Source organism: Engraulis encrasicolus, chromosome 12, assembly GCF_034702125.1.
Source record: "Engraulis encrasicolus isolate BLACKSEA-1 chromosome 12, IST_EnEncr_1.0, whole genome shotgun sequence".
Lineage (NCBI taxonomy): Eukaryota > Metazoa > Chordata > Actinopteri > Clupeiformes > Engraulidae > Engraulis > Engraulis encrasicolus.
Window position 1 is genome coordinate 1,537,534 of NC_085868.1, and position 19,836 is coordinate 1,557,369.

The following is a 19,836-nucleotide window of genomic DNA, read 5'->3' on the forward strand; positions in this document are numbered from 1 at the left end:
CTTTACAAAGGCTGGCACGGTATTAACTTATTCTATTAAATGGTATGTGTTTAATGTTCCAAAACTTTCAACAGTAGATGTTTCAACACACGTAAAAAAGAAAGACACTATCGCCCCCCTCCCCTTCTGTGGTCATGTAGCCAGCGCCTCCCAACAGCTCTCGAACGTTCCCAGGGGGACGCTGGGACCCACGTTGAGAAACGCTAAGTTAGGCTATCTTTACCACCCACAGGCACCGACATAATGGGGCTACCAGTAGGACAGAAAGATGTTCGGTGGAGTAGGAGCATCAGCAGGCTGACTATAGGCCTCGGGGAAATGCGTAAAGCAGCGCGTTTGGCGGCCACTTGTGCACGTGTCTTACTTGGGCGAGCAATAGAAAAGCACCAAGGGAAATGGGACCAATAATCGTAAATTAGAGTTGTTATTTCGTTTTGGTTTTCTCGTTTATTACTTGTTCTGTTTTGAGTTGGGAAAAGGAACAAACAACACAACTCCCCATTTTTTGGCCATATAGAAAAACGGGAAAACAAAATATGGAGTCATTATTTCGTTTTCCGTTTGCCAGATTGAATGGAATAGTTGAATGATCGGATGATACACGGACCATGTAGGCTAGGCCTAAATATAGCCTAACAGAACTGAAGACTCACCATTACGCATAGGAAAACGCTTTCAGATAATAATAAACATCATTATAATGTAGAACAGAATAGTCCAATATGGCTTTTGGATTAAATTGTTGTGAAATGTGATTTAGCTTTTTGTAGACTTGATTTGACGCGTGACATAAGATACTTGAATTATGACGTTTCATTCCGATAATGACCGTACCACACGAACGGGTCCATAAATCAGAGAGAGTAGAATCTTACCATCTCTTTTGCAACAAAATCCTATGACTAAAGACATGCAACACTGTGGGAGTCTAACATTTTAGACTCCTACCAAATGCCTAATGCTGAAGAGAAGATAGCCAAAAATGAGAGAGAGAGAGAGAGAGAGAGAGAGAGAGAGAGAGAGAGAGCGCTTATTTTCCTATTGAAACGATATTTCTATAGGATTGGATCCAGTGGAACACTAACACTTAGGCCTACAGTGCTGGACAAAAGTATTGGCACCCCTTCAATTCTGTCAGATAATATTCAATTTCTTCCAGAAAATGATTAAAATCACAAATGCTTTGTCAATATCTTCATTTGTTTGTCTTGCAATGAAAAAACACAAAAGAGAATGAAAAAAAAGTCAAATGAATGACCATTTTACACAAAACTCCAAAAATGGGCCGGACAGAAGTAGCCTATTGACTACACCCTCAGCCTAATACTTGGTTGCACAACCTTTAGACAAAATAACTGCGAACAATCGCTTCTGATAACCATCAACGAGTTTCCTACAATGCTCTGCTGAAATTTTAGACCATCCTTGAGGTGATTTGAAGGATGCGTTCTCCACACTGCTGTTTTGAGATCTCTCCATAGGTTTTCTATGGGATTCGGGGTGGACTCCTACATTATGGTATTCAGAAGTGGTTGTTCGCAGTTATTTTGTCTAAAGGTTTTGCTACCAAGTATTAGGCTGAGGGTGTCAGTACTTCTGTCCGGCCCATTTTTGGAGTTTTGTGTAAAATGGTCATTCATTTGACTTTTTTTTCATTCTCTTTTGTGTTTTTTCATTGCAAGACAAACAAATGAAGATATGAATGACAAAGTATTTTCTGGAAGAAATTCAGTATTATCAGAGACGGTTTAGATCGAGACGGGACAGATGGTGGCCATCTTGTTGACGCCTTCGGGGTGTATTTCGCGATTATGTAGACCAGATCTGAAAGTCAATGGGAAAAATGAATGGAGAAACTGAGTATAGGACGGGGAAGAACCCAGCGGTTGTGAAAACCACATGGTTGAAACCACCGTGAAAAACTGATCAATCTAGACTGCTTGGTTGTGTTATACAAGTCAAAACAAAGCTTTTTAAGCCACTTTTCTCACTTTTTTTTTTTGACAGAGCGCAGACGCAGTAGTTCCGTAACGGCACAAGAGCAACGGCTTTTCACAACTGAGCATGCGCATCATTTCGAGTGCGCCAATGCAGCCAGATGATTGGATCACTGGCACCGCAGCTCAGCAGGCACATTGGCTCGTTACCAGAAAGGCGGGAGATGTGCGGGTAGACGCCATATTTGCGTTACGAATCTTGACCGTTAATTTCTATGTACCAGCAGAAATTCTCTAAGCTATGAGATAGGCATCTCTCATTGGCTCCCATTATAGCCCCGTTGGCGAACGCAGCCAAGTAAAAGATGAATGGGAGCCTATTGGGCTAAATGGCTCAGCAGGGATTTGTGACGGTTCTGTTCTCTGGTTTGTAAAGATGTGTGCACATTCTGTACCTTATCATGGAAGTTGTATTAGAAGTGAAGTTAAAGGTTCCTGACATGGCTTTGTTCTCCCAAAGACGTGTTAGTTTTGTCCTGCAACACGCTAGCATTCGGCTAATACCTTCTGGCTGAGGAATCTCTGCGACTATTCACGACCAGAGCTGATGAGAGACGTACTCTGACTGATCCTAGCAGAGACATCTACGGTCACACACCTCAAAACCCCCCACCGCCGTCCAACATGTTCATTGAAGGTGCCCAAATTCTTAAGGATGAGCGCAGTCATTTCCTTTACCACATGTACACATGTCGCTTTTCCACCACCTTAAATGCAATAAATAACAGGTGTCCGAACAATCCTAACATAACTTTAAACACATCGACATCGGAAGTCAGACTTAAAACTACAAAACAAATGGCGTAGTGCCGTAAAGTTGATTGTCACGTCTTATGTCATTGCTATAGTTGAAATAAGGGTCATTTTCACGAATCTAACACTTGACAAGATGCAAACGTGTCGGCAAATGCTGTCACTTACTCATATCTATCGAACGCGACTCCATTGTTTCCAGAGAAAAAAATCACAGGGGCAGATAGTTCTATGAGAAACGTACAGCCCCATTGGCACCCATTCATTATTTACTTGGCTGCGATAACATAGCTGCAGTGCCACTCCTGGCCACACCAGCTAGTGGTCGTTCTTGTACAATATTCCATTTTCTTGTACGATTACATGGCTGTCCCATCTCACCTTCCTATCAAAATCTCTGGTATTATCTGACAGAATTGAAGGGGTGCCAATACTTTTTGCCAGCACTGTAGAGGTTAACGTAAAATATGTCTACAATGGAGTGAGACAACATTACAATGTCAGGCCCATGACTTACACTTTAAACTAAGGTGGTTTCTGGAGGCTCAGTTGAGCTGTAATGCCATCTAGAGGTGTTACAGCGCACTGGCTGAAACCACCCATGTCACATGGCTCCAGGGATTGATAATATTATTTTATGTTCCCAAAAATACCTCTATTGAAACGTTCAGCACGGGCTTTCCTTACATACAAATACACACATGTCAAAGACCACACAACACACAGTCTGGTTCACTGAGATGCATATGGTTTTATTCTCATTTGAAACACTGGACATCGAGATTTTGGGGACAGTCTGTTTTAAGCTACACGTAGTCCTATGCAGTAAAATCACTAGTAGCACATTTCACAAACCCACAAAGAAACAGAAATGAGTCTGAATGACATTCAAAAACAATCAAGAAATCTGCATATTTAAAAGGAATAAAACATTAGGCTGTGCCCAGAATCCTGTTTTTCTTTTTTTTTCTTTTTAAAACTGTTTGCATGGTGAGAATGGGGGCTTAAAATTCAAGTCATCTGTCATTACCATCTTTTTTTGTAACTTTTCTTTTTTATACCTTCCCTGTTATGGGAGCGACAGACGACTCTCCTAAAATGCACTTTTACACATGTAAAAACAACGAAAAAAAAATCTGTAATCGAATTTTTTTTTTTAACTGTGACTTTAAATCTGCTAGTTTTTAGGCACTACCTTTGGCATCCAGTTTAACGGTCACAAGTCTATGAATTTGCGAAACTTTTTTCAACATGCCCCCCAAATACACGCACAGCCCGAACACAACAGCCAGTAGGACTTAAACACACTTCAGGAAAAATAAAAACACAACCCAGTTCAGAAGAACTATGCTGCCTGCTCCTCTTGCTCCAAATAGCAACCCGGACTCAGGTCTCGAAGCCTGGGCCTTTGCAACTCTTGCACTGGGCCGAGTCTCTTGTCCGACCGGACTGCACCGGGCCGTGCCACCACAGGTTTAGATCATGGGGCGCGACGGCCCGGCCAGCCAGCAGGGCAGGGCAGATTTATTGCTGTGCCATGCCTTGCATGTGTGTGTGTACGTACGTGTGGGTCTGAAAGGCTAAGTCAGTAGTCACATGGGCTCGTGCGAAGAGGAGAAGGAGAGAAGAGGTGCGGACTCTGCAGAGAGCACAAGTTCACAACTGGGCTTTGAGTTTGTTTTGTTTTCCTTTTCTTTTCTTTTCTGTTCGTCCGCATTTGTAATATAGCAGCAGAGTGAGTGGATGATCAGAGACAAGACTGAGATGCTGTAAAGATCTGCCTTTAACAAATTTCACCATTGGACCAACATAATAATCTGTGTACGTTAGATATGTACTTTTTCTGTACGCTTATGTATGTAAATGTAAAATGTATATAGACTTTTTTTCTTTCATATTTTTGTCGTTAACATCCTTAAGCATCTCCACACCTGAGCGTTTGAGGAATAGAGTTTAAAAATACAAAAAAAGAAAAACAAACAAAAAAATGCACAAAAAAAGAAACAAGTTTGTTTTTCTGTAGGTTTTTTCTTCTTTTTTCTCCTTTTCTTTTGCACATCTTGTAAACAGTCATCAGAACACAAGGTTCTCCCTTTGATTGGAACGAGCACAAACGGTAGAAAACAACTCATGAAGCAAAGGAAAACAAAAATTAAAGGAAAAAAGAGTCCGATCCCACGGCCACCACCCGCGCTTCACCTGAGTTCCGGCGGCTAGAGAGAGGAGCTGATCTAGCACAGGAAGCCTCGGCAGGTGGAAAATACTTCACATATTTTTCATTTTCTTTTCTTTCTTTCTTCTGTCTCTCTCTCCAGAGTAGCATTTGACTATCTATATTAATATATATAATAGAGATCTTTTTTTTTGTTTCATTTGCCAGATGCAGTTTTTTTGTCTTTTTTAGGTCAAGATTCGTAAATGCCAAAGATTACTCATTGACTATGATAAAAGGAAAGGAAAAAAACAAAAAAACAAAAAACAAAAAACGAACCCCCCAAAAACAAAACATCACAATTGTGTATGCGTCTTAACTCTGATAAATGTGAGATAAATTAAAACTTGCAAGGGGGCGGTGGAAGGGGGATCTCATTCTGTCGACATCCCCATTCATGTCTCTGTACTTTCCCCACCCCAAACACCGCCAGCTCCGCCTGACTCCTCTAGAAGTTCATTTGCTGCGCGCTGAGCAGGGAGTCGAGCATGTTAAACGTGTCCTCGTAGTCCATGTGTTGGCCGTTGGCAGCCAGAGGCGGAGCCTCGGGCCCATGGGCGTGGCTGTCCCCGCCCTTCTTGTCCGCCTTGACTAAGGTGCTGAGCGAGCCGTAGGCGGCCGCGCCCTGGTGCTGCAGAGCCGCCGCCCCCACCGGGTACGCAACGCCGCCCAGCCCCAGCACCTCCTGGTGGCTGCCCGAGGAGCTGCCGCTGTTGTTGCCGCTATTGCGGTGATGGTGGTGAGACGAGGAACTCTTGGAACTGCGGCTGGACTTTGAGTTGGATGAAGAGGAGTGGTGGTGATGATGGGCCTGGGAGGAAGAGGAGGACTGGTGGCCCTGCTGCTGCTGGTGGTGGTGATGATGTCCAGATGAAGGCGCATCTCCGTGGCCGCCCAGCGAGACTGAGCCCGAGTGGGAAGAGGAAGAGGAGCCGTGGCTCGAGTGCTTGGACTGCCGGTGGCCGCTGGAAGAGCTGGAGTGCTCGCGGTGCTTGTCTCTGCTCTGCCGCGGGCTGCCGTGCTTGCTCTTACTACTGCTGCCACCTCCTCCTCCAGCACTGCTACTCCAACCAACTCCTCCACTTGACACCTCCAGGCCACCGTAGCCCCCTCCTCCACCGGACGAGGAAGAGGAGGCGGAGGAGGACGAGGTGTTGTGGCGCTCCGACACTTTGATCTTCATGCGCAGCTCCTCCTGGCTGGCTCCGCTGCCGTTCTCCGAGGCCGGCAGCCTCCTCTTCAGGCTCTTGGACGAGGAGGACCTGGAGGAGGAAGAGGAGGAGGAGGAGGGGTCGGCACCGCCGGCAGTGGCGTACTTTACCCGTATGGACCCGTCCCCACCAGACGCCAACGACTGCATGTGACTGCCGCCGTGGTGGCTGTGGTGGTGGTGCGAGTGCTTACGGTGGGGCTCCGGCTGAGTTGCGGCGGCCGCGGCGGCAGCTGCCGTGGCCTCGCTGCGCTTCTCGCGGTACTTGTCCAGGGAGATCTTGGGTGGGGGAGGCGGAGGAGGGGGCGGGAGGTTGGCCGCCGACTGCTGTTGCAAAGGCTGCTGGGAACTCAGCCCCGACGTCAGCGCGTCCGACTTGAGAGCGCCATAGACGTCGGCCGGCGTGGTGTTGGCCGAAGAGGACGATGGGAAGGGGTAGGCGGAAGTCTGGAGGCCCGCGATGCCGTTCAGGGACGCGGCTACGCCGGCAGCCCCGGGGAGGTCAAGCTGGAAGGAGGAGGTGGAGGAGGAGGAGGAGAGATCAGAGAAGGCGCTGCTCCGCATGTCCAGCAGGCTGTCCAGCGAGCTGTTCTTGGACAGGCACAGGCCCTGGAAGGAGGCATCAGACGCCGAGGGGGCCCCGTCACCCTTGCCCTTCTTGGCCGCCTGGTTGGCCTGGACGCAGGGGGGAGGAGAAGAGAGAGAGAGAGAGAGAGAGAGAGAGAGAGAGAGAGAGAGAGAGAGAGATGGTGTTAATTCCCAGACCCAGAGTTGCGATAGGCAAAAGCAAAGTAGGAAAACTATACCTTACAACCAGCGCTCTAAATTAGCTTTTATCATCGCTAGTAAGGATAGACAGATACATATATATCGGTATCGGCCGATACGCGTGTGGTTTTGGCCGATACGCAATATTTATGATTTTATGTCATTTGGGTTTTTTTAAAAGCACCAACACACTTTATTTTTTTATTACTCGATTGTTAGACATAACTTGTTTGTTAGAGTGGGTGTTTAAAAATGTTGGAAACATCTACCTCAATTTGATAATGTTAAAGGAATGTTTATTTTTAACTTGAGAGTTGGAATATTTGTCATTTTTTAATCCATATCGGCCCCAAATATCAGACATCGGAAATCGAGTATCGGCCAAGGGTGATGGAGAAAAAAAATAAAAAAATAAAAAAATAAAAATCGGCATCGCATCAACCATTAAAAAACCTGTATCGGTCGACCCCTAATCACTAGTCAAAATGGCTAGTAGATGTTACTCATAATAGCCCAAGACACAAACACTAATGGGTTTAAGTGGCTAGTCTTTTCAACCATCCAAATTGAAATTTCACCAGTTTGACTGGTGTTAATTTAGAGCCCTGCTTATAGCACCTTATAGATTTCTATACCTAGACAACAGTGCTTTCCCTAACTTTACAAGTGGTTTTGCATAGATATGTTTAGGTTTGGGGGAGGGAGGGAGGGGGGGGTTGATGCACAGACAACTCACTGAATGTTCCCTTGTAAAAGGTTGTAGATCAATATATGCATGGAAAAAAACACTATTTGAGGCAAATCTAGGCAGCTTTTAAACATCAACAGGGACAAGAGACGAAGACACAGTCACTTCCTAGAAAACACAAAAACCTCCTGATAAACATTGCAAAATTGTTAAAGGGAGTAGAAAATGTTAAAATCATGAAATAAAAGTGAGAAATAAATCGATTACATTACAACTAAGGTACTTTATTTACTCCTGCACTTCTTCCAAACAATGTCTTGATAAATGATTACAGGATCAGAGCATTACATCAGGCGAGCAATCAGCTCTCCCATAACTGATCAATCTAAATTGTTTTAAAGGGAAGAGAAAGGCACTTTTTTCTGTAAAACTTGTCACTGTGTGGCTTAAATCTCTGCCTCACGCTGATAGCAACCAACCAATGATACGCACCATTCTAAGCTTAAGACATGAATAAAACATCATTGTCACTCATGGGACAAAGAGGAAAACTTAACAGCCAATCATTATCAGACAACCCATTCAAATTGACTGAATGGTGACCCGACAATCATCCTCCAACACCTTTGTCTGTCCCCATCCCCCCCTGCACAAATCTGGGGCTGTGACATCAGAGGTGTCTAGAGGAGTTTGGACTTTTGAATTTTTTACTTTCAAATTGTAGCCCCCCCCCCGTATATGTTGCACGGTTCCTCTGGTACGTACCCTCCAGTTGCGAATGCGCTTTAGTCGGCTGGGTGTCTTCTCCAGGATCTGCAGGAACTCATGGGTCAGTTCTGTGGAAAGACAACACAAGGGTTGAGGATTGGTGTGTGCACCATTTGACTGTGTGTTACATTACAGAAACATACAAGATTTAAGGAATACCACTCTCCATTGGAAATCTAATAATGAAGATCACAGATCTCAATTTTTACCATACAGCCGTCTCCAAACGTTCTGTCACCTATCCATCTGTTTGGAATAACAGCTAATAACCTGACTTTCAATTAATCACTTGGCTTCAGAAGTCACTCATATGAAAGCTACAACCCTCCCGAATTAAGTTTTATGTACAAAAACAAATTTCATGCACCAAAGAAAGATTGAACCTTTAATGAACACAGACAGGGCAGATTTTCACAAGACAAAAGTTTTGTCGCCTATCGAACATAATGTGAAAATGAGCAGATACGTCACTTTAAAACACTTCAAATACGCAGATCGGGTGTACATGGTGCCTTAAGTCAAACATGGGAGGGATACAGCTCTTATGTGGAGCTGCATGCATGCTGCGGGTGTGTGAGGGCTTTTATCATTGATTAAATCATGAACTTATAAATGTATTGCTCTACGAATAGCAAATATGTCACCATCTCTCATTGACCTCTATTGATTTTCATTGTGTTGCTTTCCATGATTACAATGACCCTAAACATACACCTAAGGCCAAAGTTGATTTTTTTTGAAGAGGTGAGAGTGATTCAGTGATTAAGTATGACACCAGATCTGCGTATTTGAAGTGACTTATCTGCTCATTTTCACATTATGTTCGATAGGCGACAAAACTTTTGTCTTGTGAAAATCTGCCCTGTCTGTGTTCATTAAAGGGTCAATCTTTCTTTGGTGCATGAAATTTATTTTTGTACATGCATTTTCATTCGGGAGGGTTGTAGCTTTCATGTGAGTGACTTCTGAAGCTAAGTGATTAATTGAAAGTCAGGTTATTAGCTGTTATTCCAAACAGATGGATAGGCGACAACTCTTTTGGAGACGGCTGTATATCCAATTATTATGAGATAAGGACAATATCTGATAATAATCGAAACTGCCTTTTGGGTTGTGAAACTTATCAAAATGGCACCGACAACAAACTTGGAAAGAAAATCAATATATAAAATGAAAAGTTAATTAGGAAGCAATTAAAGCCTATAGAGTTGATTCTCACAGTCAAGGAGTTTGAGCCTTTTGGGTTGTGAAACTTTAATAATTAAAAAAAAACCCGACACATACGCAAACCACAAAAAGAAAGGAAGGAAACGGATGATGGGGGGCAATTGGGGGGCACTAGTCTATTTTATACTTTAAGACTAAGGGGGGCGTTGTTAGGCTTTTGATGGAGTTAAAGGTGTTTGTCAAAAAAAATAGAACCACTGATCTAGAAAAACAGTGATAAAGAGTTGCGGCCTTACGGTCGAGGAGCTCCAGCGTGACGGAGTTGTCCACGTACTCCCACCAGTGCTTGCCGTCTGAGGAGATGGGGATCTCCCAGTTGGACCACTTGCAGGCCAGGTGGATGCAGACGCACGCCACCACCTGCGGCCGGTGCTGCAGGCAGAACGTTGTCAGGTGCAGGCTGCAGAGGCCGGCCGCCGGCCAATCAGGAGGAGAGAGGACGCAGGAGATGCGGAGCCAATCAGGTGGAAGGAGAGAGCATTGCAGCCAAACAGGTTGAGAGAGAGGAGATGGTAAGCCAATCAGGTTGGACGAGGATGATGATGGGGACATGCGAGAGAGGAGACAAAAGCAGAGAGAGGGGGTGGGGGCCACTCGATTAGTCATGGAGGCCATCACTACTTGCTCAAGAATTCAATAAGAAACATTTGTATTAACAATTTCAATATTCTCCTACCCACTGAGGACAGTAAACTTGGTTTGTCTCAAAACCATGCGAGTCAGCGTGCTAACTCACAGCTCTCGTGGCATGTGTACATAAACAACGAAACTACTGGCAGTGTGAATCATCATTAGTGTACTCTCCCTGCTAATAACGTCCATTACAGTCAATGGAGGACGCAAAGCAGACATGACAGAGGGTTGGTCCTCTATGGTCGTACGATGCATGGAGAAGACTAGCGGTGGAACTGTCGGAGCTCGACTTGAGCAGTGCTGTATATTCAACCTTAACATTAAGTAATGCCATGTACTGGTTATGGGCATATCATGCCTTTTTCCGTCATAACTGTTGCTGTTACTGGCATTAGATAAAACAAATGAATAAAACATGTGACTGCTTTTAGACATCTATTCATCTTTGAAGGTTTACACAGCATTGTACACTTCAACAAAACATCCTCCTCCCACCCTATAGCCCAGTGTTTCCCAACCAGGGGTACGTGTACCACTAGGGGTACGCGAGCACACCTCAGGGGGTACGCGGAAAGATGTAATAATAACAAATATATTGACTGTAGTCACATTGGGATAGAGCAACAGAACATGAGTGAGGGCGAGGGGGTAAATGTCGTATGATAAAATGGCTTAGGGGGTACCCAGGACAAAAAAGGTTGGAAAACACTGCTATAGCCTAAGGCAGGCCCAGTACCGAGTCTACTGGAGACTACAGGTGATGATACACTAAGCAACTTTTTTGAGCAACACGTTTGAGCAACCTTACCATAAGATTTCATTTAGACTGTGTACCAGTGCAACACTTAATCTGGAGAAATTGGATCAGAATTACACATATCTCCTTAGTCAATGTATTGGAAAATTAGGAGGCCAATAATGTCAACGTTGCCAAAAAGCAATGTTTCCCAAAAAGTTGCCCTGTGTATTATCCCCTTACCAGTGGAGGGTAGCAACCTGAGGGGTGGGTTAGAGTGGGGGCATAGACAGGGGCCACATACAGTACACTGGGCAGCAGGGCTGGCGTTAACAGGAGCCAGGTCCACAGAGGTAACGTGTACAATGTCTGGACAGGGGAGGGGACTGACGCCGGCCACTCTCCTTTCTCGCCCTTATCAACGAACAAGCTGAAGCAGGGCTACTTGGAGAAACCGGACTTGACTGGACTCGACTCCCCCAGGTGAGGGAACCTGGCTCGGTTTAGATTGGAGGGTTTTTAGAAGTCAAATTTAAATCACCTGGACCTAGGGGGGCTTGGTGTGAGTGGGACGATTTGACAGGTCGTCCGTAGGTCAGAGAAACTAAATTTCACTCATATCCCACACACAAAAAAACCCCACATGCGCTCATGCACACTCAAGACAGTGATGGGTGGTTCACTTTAACATGAGCCAATTGAAAACGCACATCTCGTTGAGGTCAAATTGAATTAGGTTTTAAAATGTTTTGCTTTCCTGACAATCCAGACACCGTACACCACTGTACAACCACAGACACACCTGGTTCACAATCAATCATTCAATCAAACTCTGTTTAGCAATCACCACACTAACTAATCAGCTAAAAATGCTAAATGATCCATTTCCATTTTTGTGTGTTTTCCGGATTCAAAATCCCCCCACCCTGCCTCATTATGAACTAAAATCCTTAAGGCTAAATGGGAAACCATTGGTGGAAATACATAATCAAAAAAAAGAAGAGAACCATCATATCCAACATTGCACAATAAGTTCATCAATTGAACAGAGAGAATTATTGCAGAATTATTAATTCCCTCTGGTAAACTAGGGATAACCAGGGATATAATAACCCTACACGAAATCTAGATAATATGAATCTGCCGATTATTTGCCACTTGTGCACTACGGTGGTAGTAAAACTTCTTGTTGGTACAATTCAGATCCAAATTGTTGAGCTTAACACAAACAAGGAACAGAGGCACACAGAAAATGTGTTAATTTGAAAAACTCTTGCAAAACAACCTAAAGGTTACCGTTGCATTAATGTATCTGAAAGATGTTTGCAGTTCACATGGGCAATTGTTGACAAATGTCAAATGGCGTAGTTCTAAACTAAAAACCAAAAATTAGTAACGCATACCCTCAACCAAATTATCAATATCCCCAATGCAAACCTGTCACATTAATGCCTAAGACCAGAGCTGAACAGTAATGTGGTGCTTACTATCGTGCCTAATACACCGCACATCAAGGCAATCTACCTACCCACGGAAATCTGTGAGCGCCTGCAGCCTGTCAGAGTAATAATTTCATACCGCTCTGAACCAAACTCAAGTGAGGGGTGATTTAGAAATCCGGAAAACACAGACAGTGCAGCCAAAAATGATTTGTGCATGGACAAATTGTCCTATGCTTTGAGGGCTTTTGAGGCTTCCACAGGCAGTTCCCTGAGCTACCGTAATTACTCTGCTGGAGGAGGCAACGATGCCCAAGAAGACATTTGGCAAAAGGATTTTCAAGATCCTCAATTTAATTCCCACTTTGGACAATTTGTCAAAGTGCACAAATACATTTTTGGCTGGACTGTAAATCAATGTAAATTGTAGGCTGTGTGTTTTGCTCCATAATAACTACAGACTGTTAAACGTATCAATCATGATATGTGCTCTTACATCTTAGTTACGCTAGCTGTGTGCAACATACTACATTTTAATAATCCGATTGCTAAATGGCCATGTAACATGTGAAAAACAAAAAAACAAAACAAAAAAAAAGTGTGTGTCATACTTACCGGGACAATCTCTAAGAAAACACCCTTGCATTCACCCTTTAGCAGAGACATTCAGGCTACCAATTGTGTCATTAGACCTATGCACTCTGAACCAAGCAAGGGGAAGCTCAATAGCACCGCTACACTTCACTAGGGGGGGCATACAACCCTTCCGCACCAACTCGCGACCCTCGTACAATACACCGCACTGCAGCCAAGGCCCCGGTACTGCCCTGAACCCGGACCGGACCAGTTCGCACCGCACAACGCAGAGCACAGCACAGCACAACACAGCGGGCCTGAAGCCACACGCGTGTACGTGTATGCATGCATGCCTGCCTGCTGCGGGCGAGACGTGGCAACATCGGGGGGAGGGGGTTCCCAGGGGGGCCTTGGCGCAAGGAGGGCGTTGGACACAGGAAGGGGTACCCTGCAGAACAGGAAGCTATAGGGTGCCATCACAGTGCAACATAGAGGGTCAGGATAACAACCTGTTGGTAGCCATGAAATACGAAGTCTGGGCCAGGTCCTTGCTCGCTGTCACAGCAACGGGGAGAAACAAAGAGAGAAACAAAATGACTTGGGAGTGCCATTTACTAAAGGAAAACAAACACTGTCAATAGCAGTTGAATTGAATTGCAAGAATGACTTTCAAGTGTCATTACCAAAAGAGAAAATCAATAGTAAATACTCATTACTACGAATACTAAAAGGAACAATCAATAGTACCGTCATATGTACTCAAATTCATGGAGAATGTTAGCATTTAGTCAAATGTAACAAACATGCACTCTTTAGCATATGCTTTATTTTGATTGAGAAGGATGCAAGCACAACTTCAGTTGTGCATGCCATATAGCACGCATCAAAAAGTTTCAAGAAATTGTTTCAGTTATGACAAAGTATTACAATTATTGTAACACTGTACCACTGGCAAAGAAGAATGAAGAAAATGAGAAAATCCTATACCTCGGACTAGCTGGGAACATCGCACTACATCCGTGTGTGGATGCTCTATAGTAATTTCAAAACCTGCAATACAATACAAAGTTAGAGTGGACCATCTCTCACAGGTCATTGACACACAACTTGGCATCGTGTGTGTGTGTGTGTGTGTGTGTGTGTGTGTGTGTGTGTGTGTGTGTTAAGACAAGGAGGATTATCTTTTCCCCCATATACTCACCAAGTGTTTGCAGTAAAATGGTTTCTAGTAGGACCAGCTCCTGGGCTTGCTGAAGGTATGCCTAGAGTTTGACACAAAACCGTTTAGTTACAGATCATCCCCACAGCAGGATCATGCCAATACACTTTCACCCATGCAGACTCACTAATCCAACCACACACATAAGTGCTGGTCGTGCAGCAAATTCTGGTCATTTCCAGCTATTTGCTTATGGGGGTTATGGACAATGTATTTCACTGAGATGTGCAGTCAAAAACATATCCACTTATAATGCTTTTCATATACAAATTACTTAGATGCATTTGCCTAATAAAGACAGAGGTCTGAGGTTAAACTAAAAAGAATGTCAACCATTGAAGTCATCTAATATCTAAACTAAGTCAAAACCATGGTCACACAGTTAGCAAAGTACATATCAATGCCTGCGTGTGAAATCTTTTCATTGTACAGTAGTGTGGCACCTTCTCCATCATACTTGCACCCAATCAGTGAGAAAGAGAGAGAGCCACCGACCAAGGTGACAAAACAAAGGCTGTCAAATGCCTGCCTGGTCCCGTCTTAGCTTAGAAAACCCCTCTGTTCTTAACCCTACAGTCATTAACAGACAACGCAACCAACAGCAGATGGGCAATGGCAGCCAGTGCATGTGTGTGTGTGTGTGTGTGTGTGTGTGTGTGTGTGTGTGTGTGTGTGTGTACGCTCAGCACTGCACAGTGACTCAAGTGTGTTGTTCTTCATAAGGGGCCAGGCCTCCACTGATACCAGAGGGCAGGACTTTCCCCGAAAATCAGTGTTGCATTAACTCTGCTGCTTGGGCAATATGACTAACTGTGTTTTTCCTTTAACCCCCGACTGATGTCATAGTTGACAAGCCAACTGGAGGCATTGATTGAATGATGCAATCAGTCTTGCTACTGGAAGTGTTGAGAGTTGTCAAATCACTGTAGAGTAACATGTGAAGTGAGACGTGAAAACAGTAAGGAGGGTGCATGCAATTTAAAGTTTAGTGTAAATCTGCAAATCAGAGGGCTATACATGAAACACAACACAGTGTTTCCTGCAGAATTTTCTTTTGTCAAGGAGCTTGGAAGCAACTTCAGAAATTATTCACAACATAAAATCAATATTTTTTCAGAAGACTTGGCTGAGGTGGGAGGTGTTAGTTGTTAAGATGTTAAATGTTTGTCGTTGCTGGACTAATCGTCAGATTTCGAAGGAAATGAACAGTTACCATGTAAAAAACGGCATGACCCTTAAAACAAATATGAAAGCCGTAGGCAGGAAACAGATATGCAAAGCCATGACTGTCCTTCCCTTGAAGGAAAACGATCACACGCTAACCTCTCCCTGCTGGAAACTTGAGCAAAACAATTGATCCAACTACACTGCAGACCAAATGGTTACAGACAGTTTGTGTTTATGCGCACAATTGATACATCTGTCGATGGAAGCAAAAGATTCTCGGTGGCAAACAAAGAAACCCAAGGCTCAGAAACAATGTGGAAAAACGGAAATGACAGGAGTGTGCCCCCAAGTTCACAGCCAAATCTCCTATTGATACCTCAGCGCATGTTTGTGTCGAGAACTTCTGAACAGGAAAAACTGCACTTTCCCGCTCTCACTCAGAATCACACTTAGCCACAATGACAGACAGTAAAACACCATGTGTACTTTTGACACACAGACCCACAGGGCCATCTTGGCGCGCGCGCCCACACACACACACTCTGAACTCATTCACACTCGACCGCAAAGGCACTCGGGTAAGGGGAAGTGTGACTTACATTGCTCTTGGTGTCTAGAGGAGGGTCCTGGGGGTTCAGGCAAGCGTGCGCTACTTTTATGACGTGTTCCAGCTTCCTTGGCTGTTCCTCTACCTTGGCGGCCAAGAACAGTGTAGTGGGAGAAATGATCTGCCGAGACAAAAGAGCAGAGGGCCGTTAACACTGGTCTTGCCTTGACAAGGCATGAGATATGTCATACGGTGCAGGAAACCAAATCTGATAAAGGAAGACTGGTTTCTGATTAATTATTCATGTCAGAAATCTGTTTCTCTGAGGGTAGGTTTACTCTTGACGTAAAGTACAGATCAACTCGAAAAGATTAGTTGCATTAACACAGCCTTATAAACATGAGAAACCGCACTTACATTTCTATGGAACTTAGCGAAGGAGTGGAGCATATAAAATCTGTGCATGTAAACAATTGCAGTGTTGATTGTGAGCTGGGATCTGGGAGAAAACTGATTAAGGACCACACGATAAAACGGCAATGATCAAGTTAAATCTGATACCGAATTCAACACATCATCTTAGACTGAAATTCCGCCAACACATTCAATGACTAATGATTTCCGATCAAGACGACACACACGACCACCGGCTAAATAAGATCACCTATATTGTGCACAATACGGAAAATGGTGCACAATTTCACGACGTACGCAGTTATTATTGACTAATGCGACGTGACTTTGCAAACACGGCGTTGTGTAACAAAATTAGCGGATAGGGTCAGAAGCCGGCTTGGCAGGCCTTGCTAACAAATGAAACCTACGCTAGGCCGAAAGCTAGTACATCAAATGCGCAACATTAGCCGACAAGCGGCTGGCCATTGTCGTCAAGCAGCATGATCACATTGACAATCTAAACGTTTCAGGATAACAATTTGTGATATACACATCTGTAATACACAAAGCAAAATGACCTATATTTCAAGTATGGGCGGTGATGTTGAAATCACTTACTTCACCCCAACTACACTAGCTAAGGGTAGCCAGCAAATGTATGCACGGCATTTTCATTGTTGCTAGCACGCCATTTCGACATTGTGTTCACCAAGCTAGCTTGTTAGCATAGCTCACGGGCTAGTATAAAGTACCACGGACATTGATCTTAAAATCAAGGTCCAGATCAAAACATTACCCAATACAATATAAAAAGTCACCAATATTTTACAACAGCAAAAATACGTCTGTAAAAGAGCCGAGATGGATGTCATAAGACAACATATTTCGACGCCACATCATCCAAAATTTCGAGGGCGATGTTTCAGGCGAGGCGCCATGAGCTCTGCGTAAGGCTAGCTAAAGGGTTAGCACAAATGCGTCTTTCATATTTCATCAAGGATACACATTAAGTCTTTGGCCCATATCCTGAATAAGATTCGCAGCTTGCTGGCGGTAAGATAATTCCCGGTCCGGCTCGATTCCATTGCGACGGGACGGCGTATTTTCCAACAATTCGGGGGAGAAGAGCCATTTCGAGGAACCCCGGTATCCAGCCGCCATGTTCGTCCCGGCGCGCCGACGTTCTTCTTCCAGACGAAAATGACGCAAGTATGTTTTGAAGCCACTGAATTGTATGTATGCTGCCACCTACTGTTCTGGAAATGAAAGATACTCAACAGTGTTGAATATACATTCGTTCCTAAAATAAACCTTCAGTAAGTTTAAACACAAAATTATCTCTTTTCGTTAATTTTCCCTGTAATATATGCATATCAATACTGCAGAAAAGTTCAAATTTGTGTGTGTGTAGAAATAGTGGAGATAGGCTAACAGAACTAGAAAGGGGGACAAGGGGACACCCCCCTCCCTTACAAATCGCATCCTAGGCCCATCTATGCCTAAAATATTGCACTCATGCACTGGTCTGTTGATCTAGGGTTATTACCACATTGAAAAAATAAGCAATCTTTTGTTGATTAAGCTTATACAGGCCTATTGTTATTAGGCTATGCCTACTTCTCACTGCTCTGAAGGTAGATATAGGCCTATGTGATTAAAATGCGATTAATTCCGATAAATTTACTTTCATAATGATTCGTAAAGCTAGTTTTTATGATTTTAAAATTTTTATCGAGTCCCAGCCCTGGTTTTAACATGCTGCCGGACAACACACACATGTGCACGCACGCACGCACGCACGCACACACACACACACACACACACATTGATTGAGGAACCCACACCCTACAGCCAACTCCCATGGCAGGCAGCAGGCAGGCACGCTTGGCCCCCTCCTCACCTAATATACAATGGTAGGGTTGCTACCTCTGTCTGACAAAAACCTGGACATCTACGTTGATCTTTATTTGATGTGAAGGGAAAAAAATATATGTATATTTACCCCCAAGACAGACCATTAAAATTCTGGACAATCAGGTAAAATCGTGTGGCAGTGCCAATGGGAGGCCCGGCCAAACTTACAAGCATGCTGGGTGGCTAAAAAGATATCTGGCTGTTTCCCTGGAAACTTTAACATGTGATAGCCTACATTGACAATGTCTCATGATGTTTTAAACTGTTAAGATATGGTCCTGTTAGAATTTTGTTATACCAATGGTAATGACTAAGTCGTTATGTAGCCTACCTATGTCTGCAGACTGTAATGTCAGAGGAATGTGGTATATGGTAGTGTTCTCAGTTATTATTAACGTGTCACTGGTGGAACAGTGCACATATTGAAGCTACTAGCAGGAAATTGCTCAATTTAAATGTATTGTCACTTCACCAATGTTCAGAGAAGAGAGGAAAAGCAGGGATTTTTTTATACGCAAATGAGAAATCTCCACAGAGGACTGGAGATGCAAAAAATATTCAGACATTAGCAGATTGGCAGATCTCTTTCCTCTTGGAAATTAACTGCTAACTATTTTTTAATCCACTGCAGTGAAATGTATTCTCTTCCCTGGGCTATAGTTCTAACCTTTTTTCACTCACTATTTTCTGATGTGAATAGCAAATTGCAAGATGATGTTCTGATATATGGTTTCTCAATGGGGGCTCGACAGCCCTTGGAGGCTCATTGGGAGGAGACAGCTGAAGGGTGGAATCAGTTGCAGATGGAGGCCAGTAGTCTACTTTATTATTTTAATAGGGAATAGTCAGACTTGGGATGAGGTCAAGGTGGCGTTGGAGGCTAATGATGAGGTCAAGAGGACGTTTTTGTCCCCCTAAAGGTTGAGAACTTCTTTGATATAGGTGTTGCTGTGGCTGGCTGTGCAGAGCCAGACATTGGAGTACATTTCATCAACCATGCAACTGTCTTCTATAACAGGAGTGCCTTGACGTTACTTCTGTTAGATCTCAGCACGGTTTGGCCAGAGAGAATCTGATCTCATGCAGCGCAACATCACAGAGTCCTCAGTTCTCAGTTCTCAGTTCTCTCCTTTCTGACAGTATCTCGTAAAACAAAGGAAGCCGTGTTGACAATGAATTTTAGCTGAAGGACACTGTCAGAGAGCGAACAGCCAGCCTTGCTCTGATGCTATTCCTGAGTTTGGAGTTGGCTGTCAGCGAAACTATCACTCTCCAAACTACTTTTCGATGAATCATCACAGTCACTGCAGGGCAGAAATATGACATTGTCATCATGTGTCCTTTGAATACAAATAGGCCTACACTGGCAAGGCCTTGGATCTGAAAAAAATGTTGCAGTTTGTTACCCTTCTTCTTGGTTCTAGCACATACATCTCCCATGCACATGATAGGCTACTGCATAGAAACTATCCTATTTATCTGCACATATTCTATTCTTATAACCATCTCATTTACACTTGTACTGTAAACCCCAACATGTTCCACGAACTCAAACATTTTGTGGAAACTTATTCCCGTTAAAGTTT

The 19,836-nt window shown here is 43.8% G+C and overlaps 1 protein-coding gene across 3 annotated transcripts; it reads right to left on the reverse strand.

Annotated features, from left to right (window-relative positions):
* Positions 1 to 3,481: 3,481 nt before the first annotated feature.
* Positions 3,482 to 17,508, reverse strand: ccnt2b (cyclin T2b). Of its 3 annotated transcripts, none has more exons than XM_063211465.1 (9): positions 17,340 to 17,508; positions 16,358 to 16,439; positions 15,993 to 16,121; positions 14,209 to 14,269; positions 13,995 to 14,057; positions 13,517 to 13,562; positions 9,860 to 10,023; positions 8,394 to 8,464; positions 3,482 to 6,847 (listed from the first exon to the last, which is right to left on the reverse strand). In XM_063211465.1, exons 1-9 carry the CDS (start codon positions 17,495 to 17,497, stop codon positions 5,411 to 5,413), a joined length of 2,211 nt encoding a protein of 736 aa, XP_063067535.1. In that variant the 5' UTR covers positions 17,498 to 17,508; the 3' UTR covers positions 3,482 to 5,410. The 3 variants fall into 3 exon arrangements, with proteins under 3 accessions (XP_063067535.1, XP_063067534.1, XP_063067536.1); XM_063211464.1 differs by having other exon boundaries at positions 13,517 to 13,571; XM_063211466.1 differs by lacking the exon at positions 13,995 to 14,057.
* Between the last annotated feature and the right edge of the window lie 2,328 nt (positions 17,509 to 19,836).

What these genes read in the sequence shown, in the direction of transcription:
- ccnt2b (XM_063211464.1), bottom strand. Translation starts at nt 17,497, where the DNA reads ATGGCGGCTGGATACCGGGGTTCCTCGAAATGGCTCTTCTCCCCCGAA. An exon ending in ATGGGCCAAAGACTTAATGT is followed by an intron (nt 16,440 to 17,339) that starts GTATCCTTGATG and finishes GTTTTCTCCCAG; the next exon opens with ATCCCAGCTCACAATCAACA. An exon ending in CATTTTACTGCAAACACTTG is followed by an intron (nt 14,058 to 14,208) that starts GTGAGTATATGG and finishes ATTGTATTGCAG; the next exon opens with GTTTTGAAATTACTATAGAG.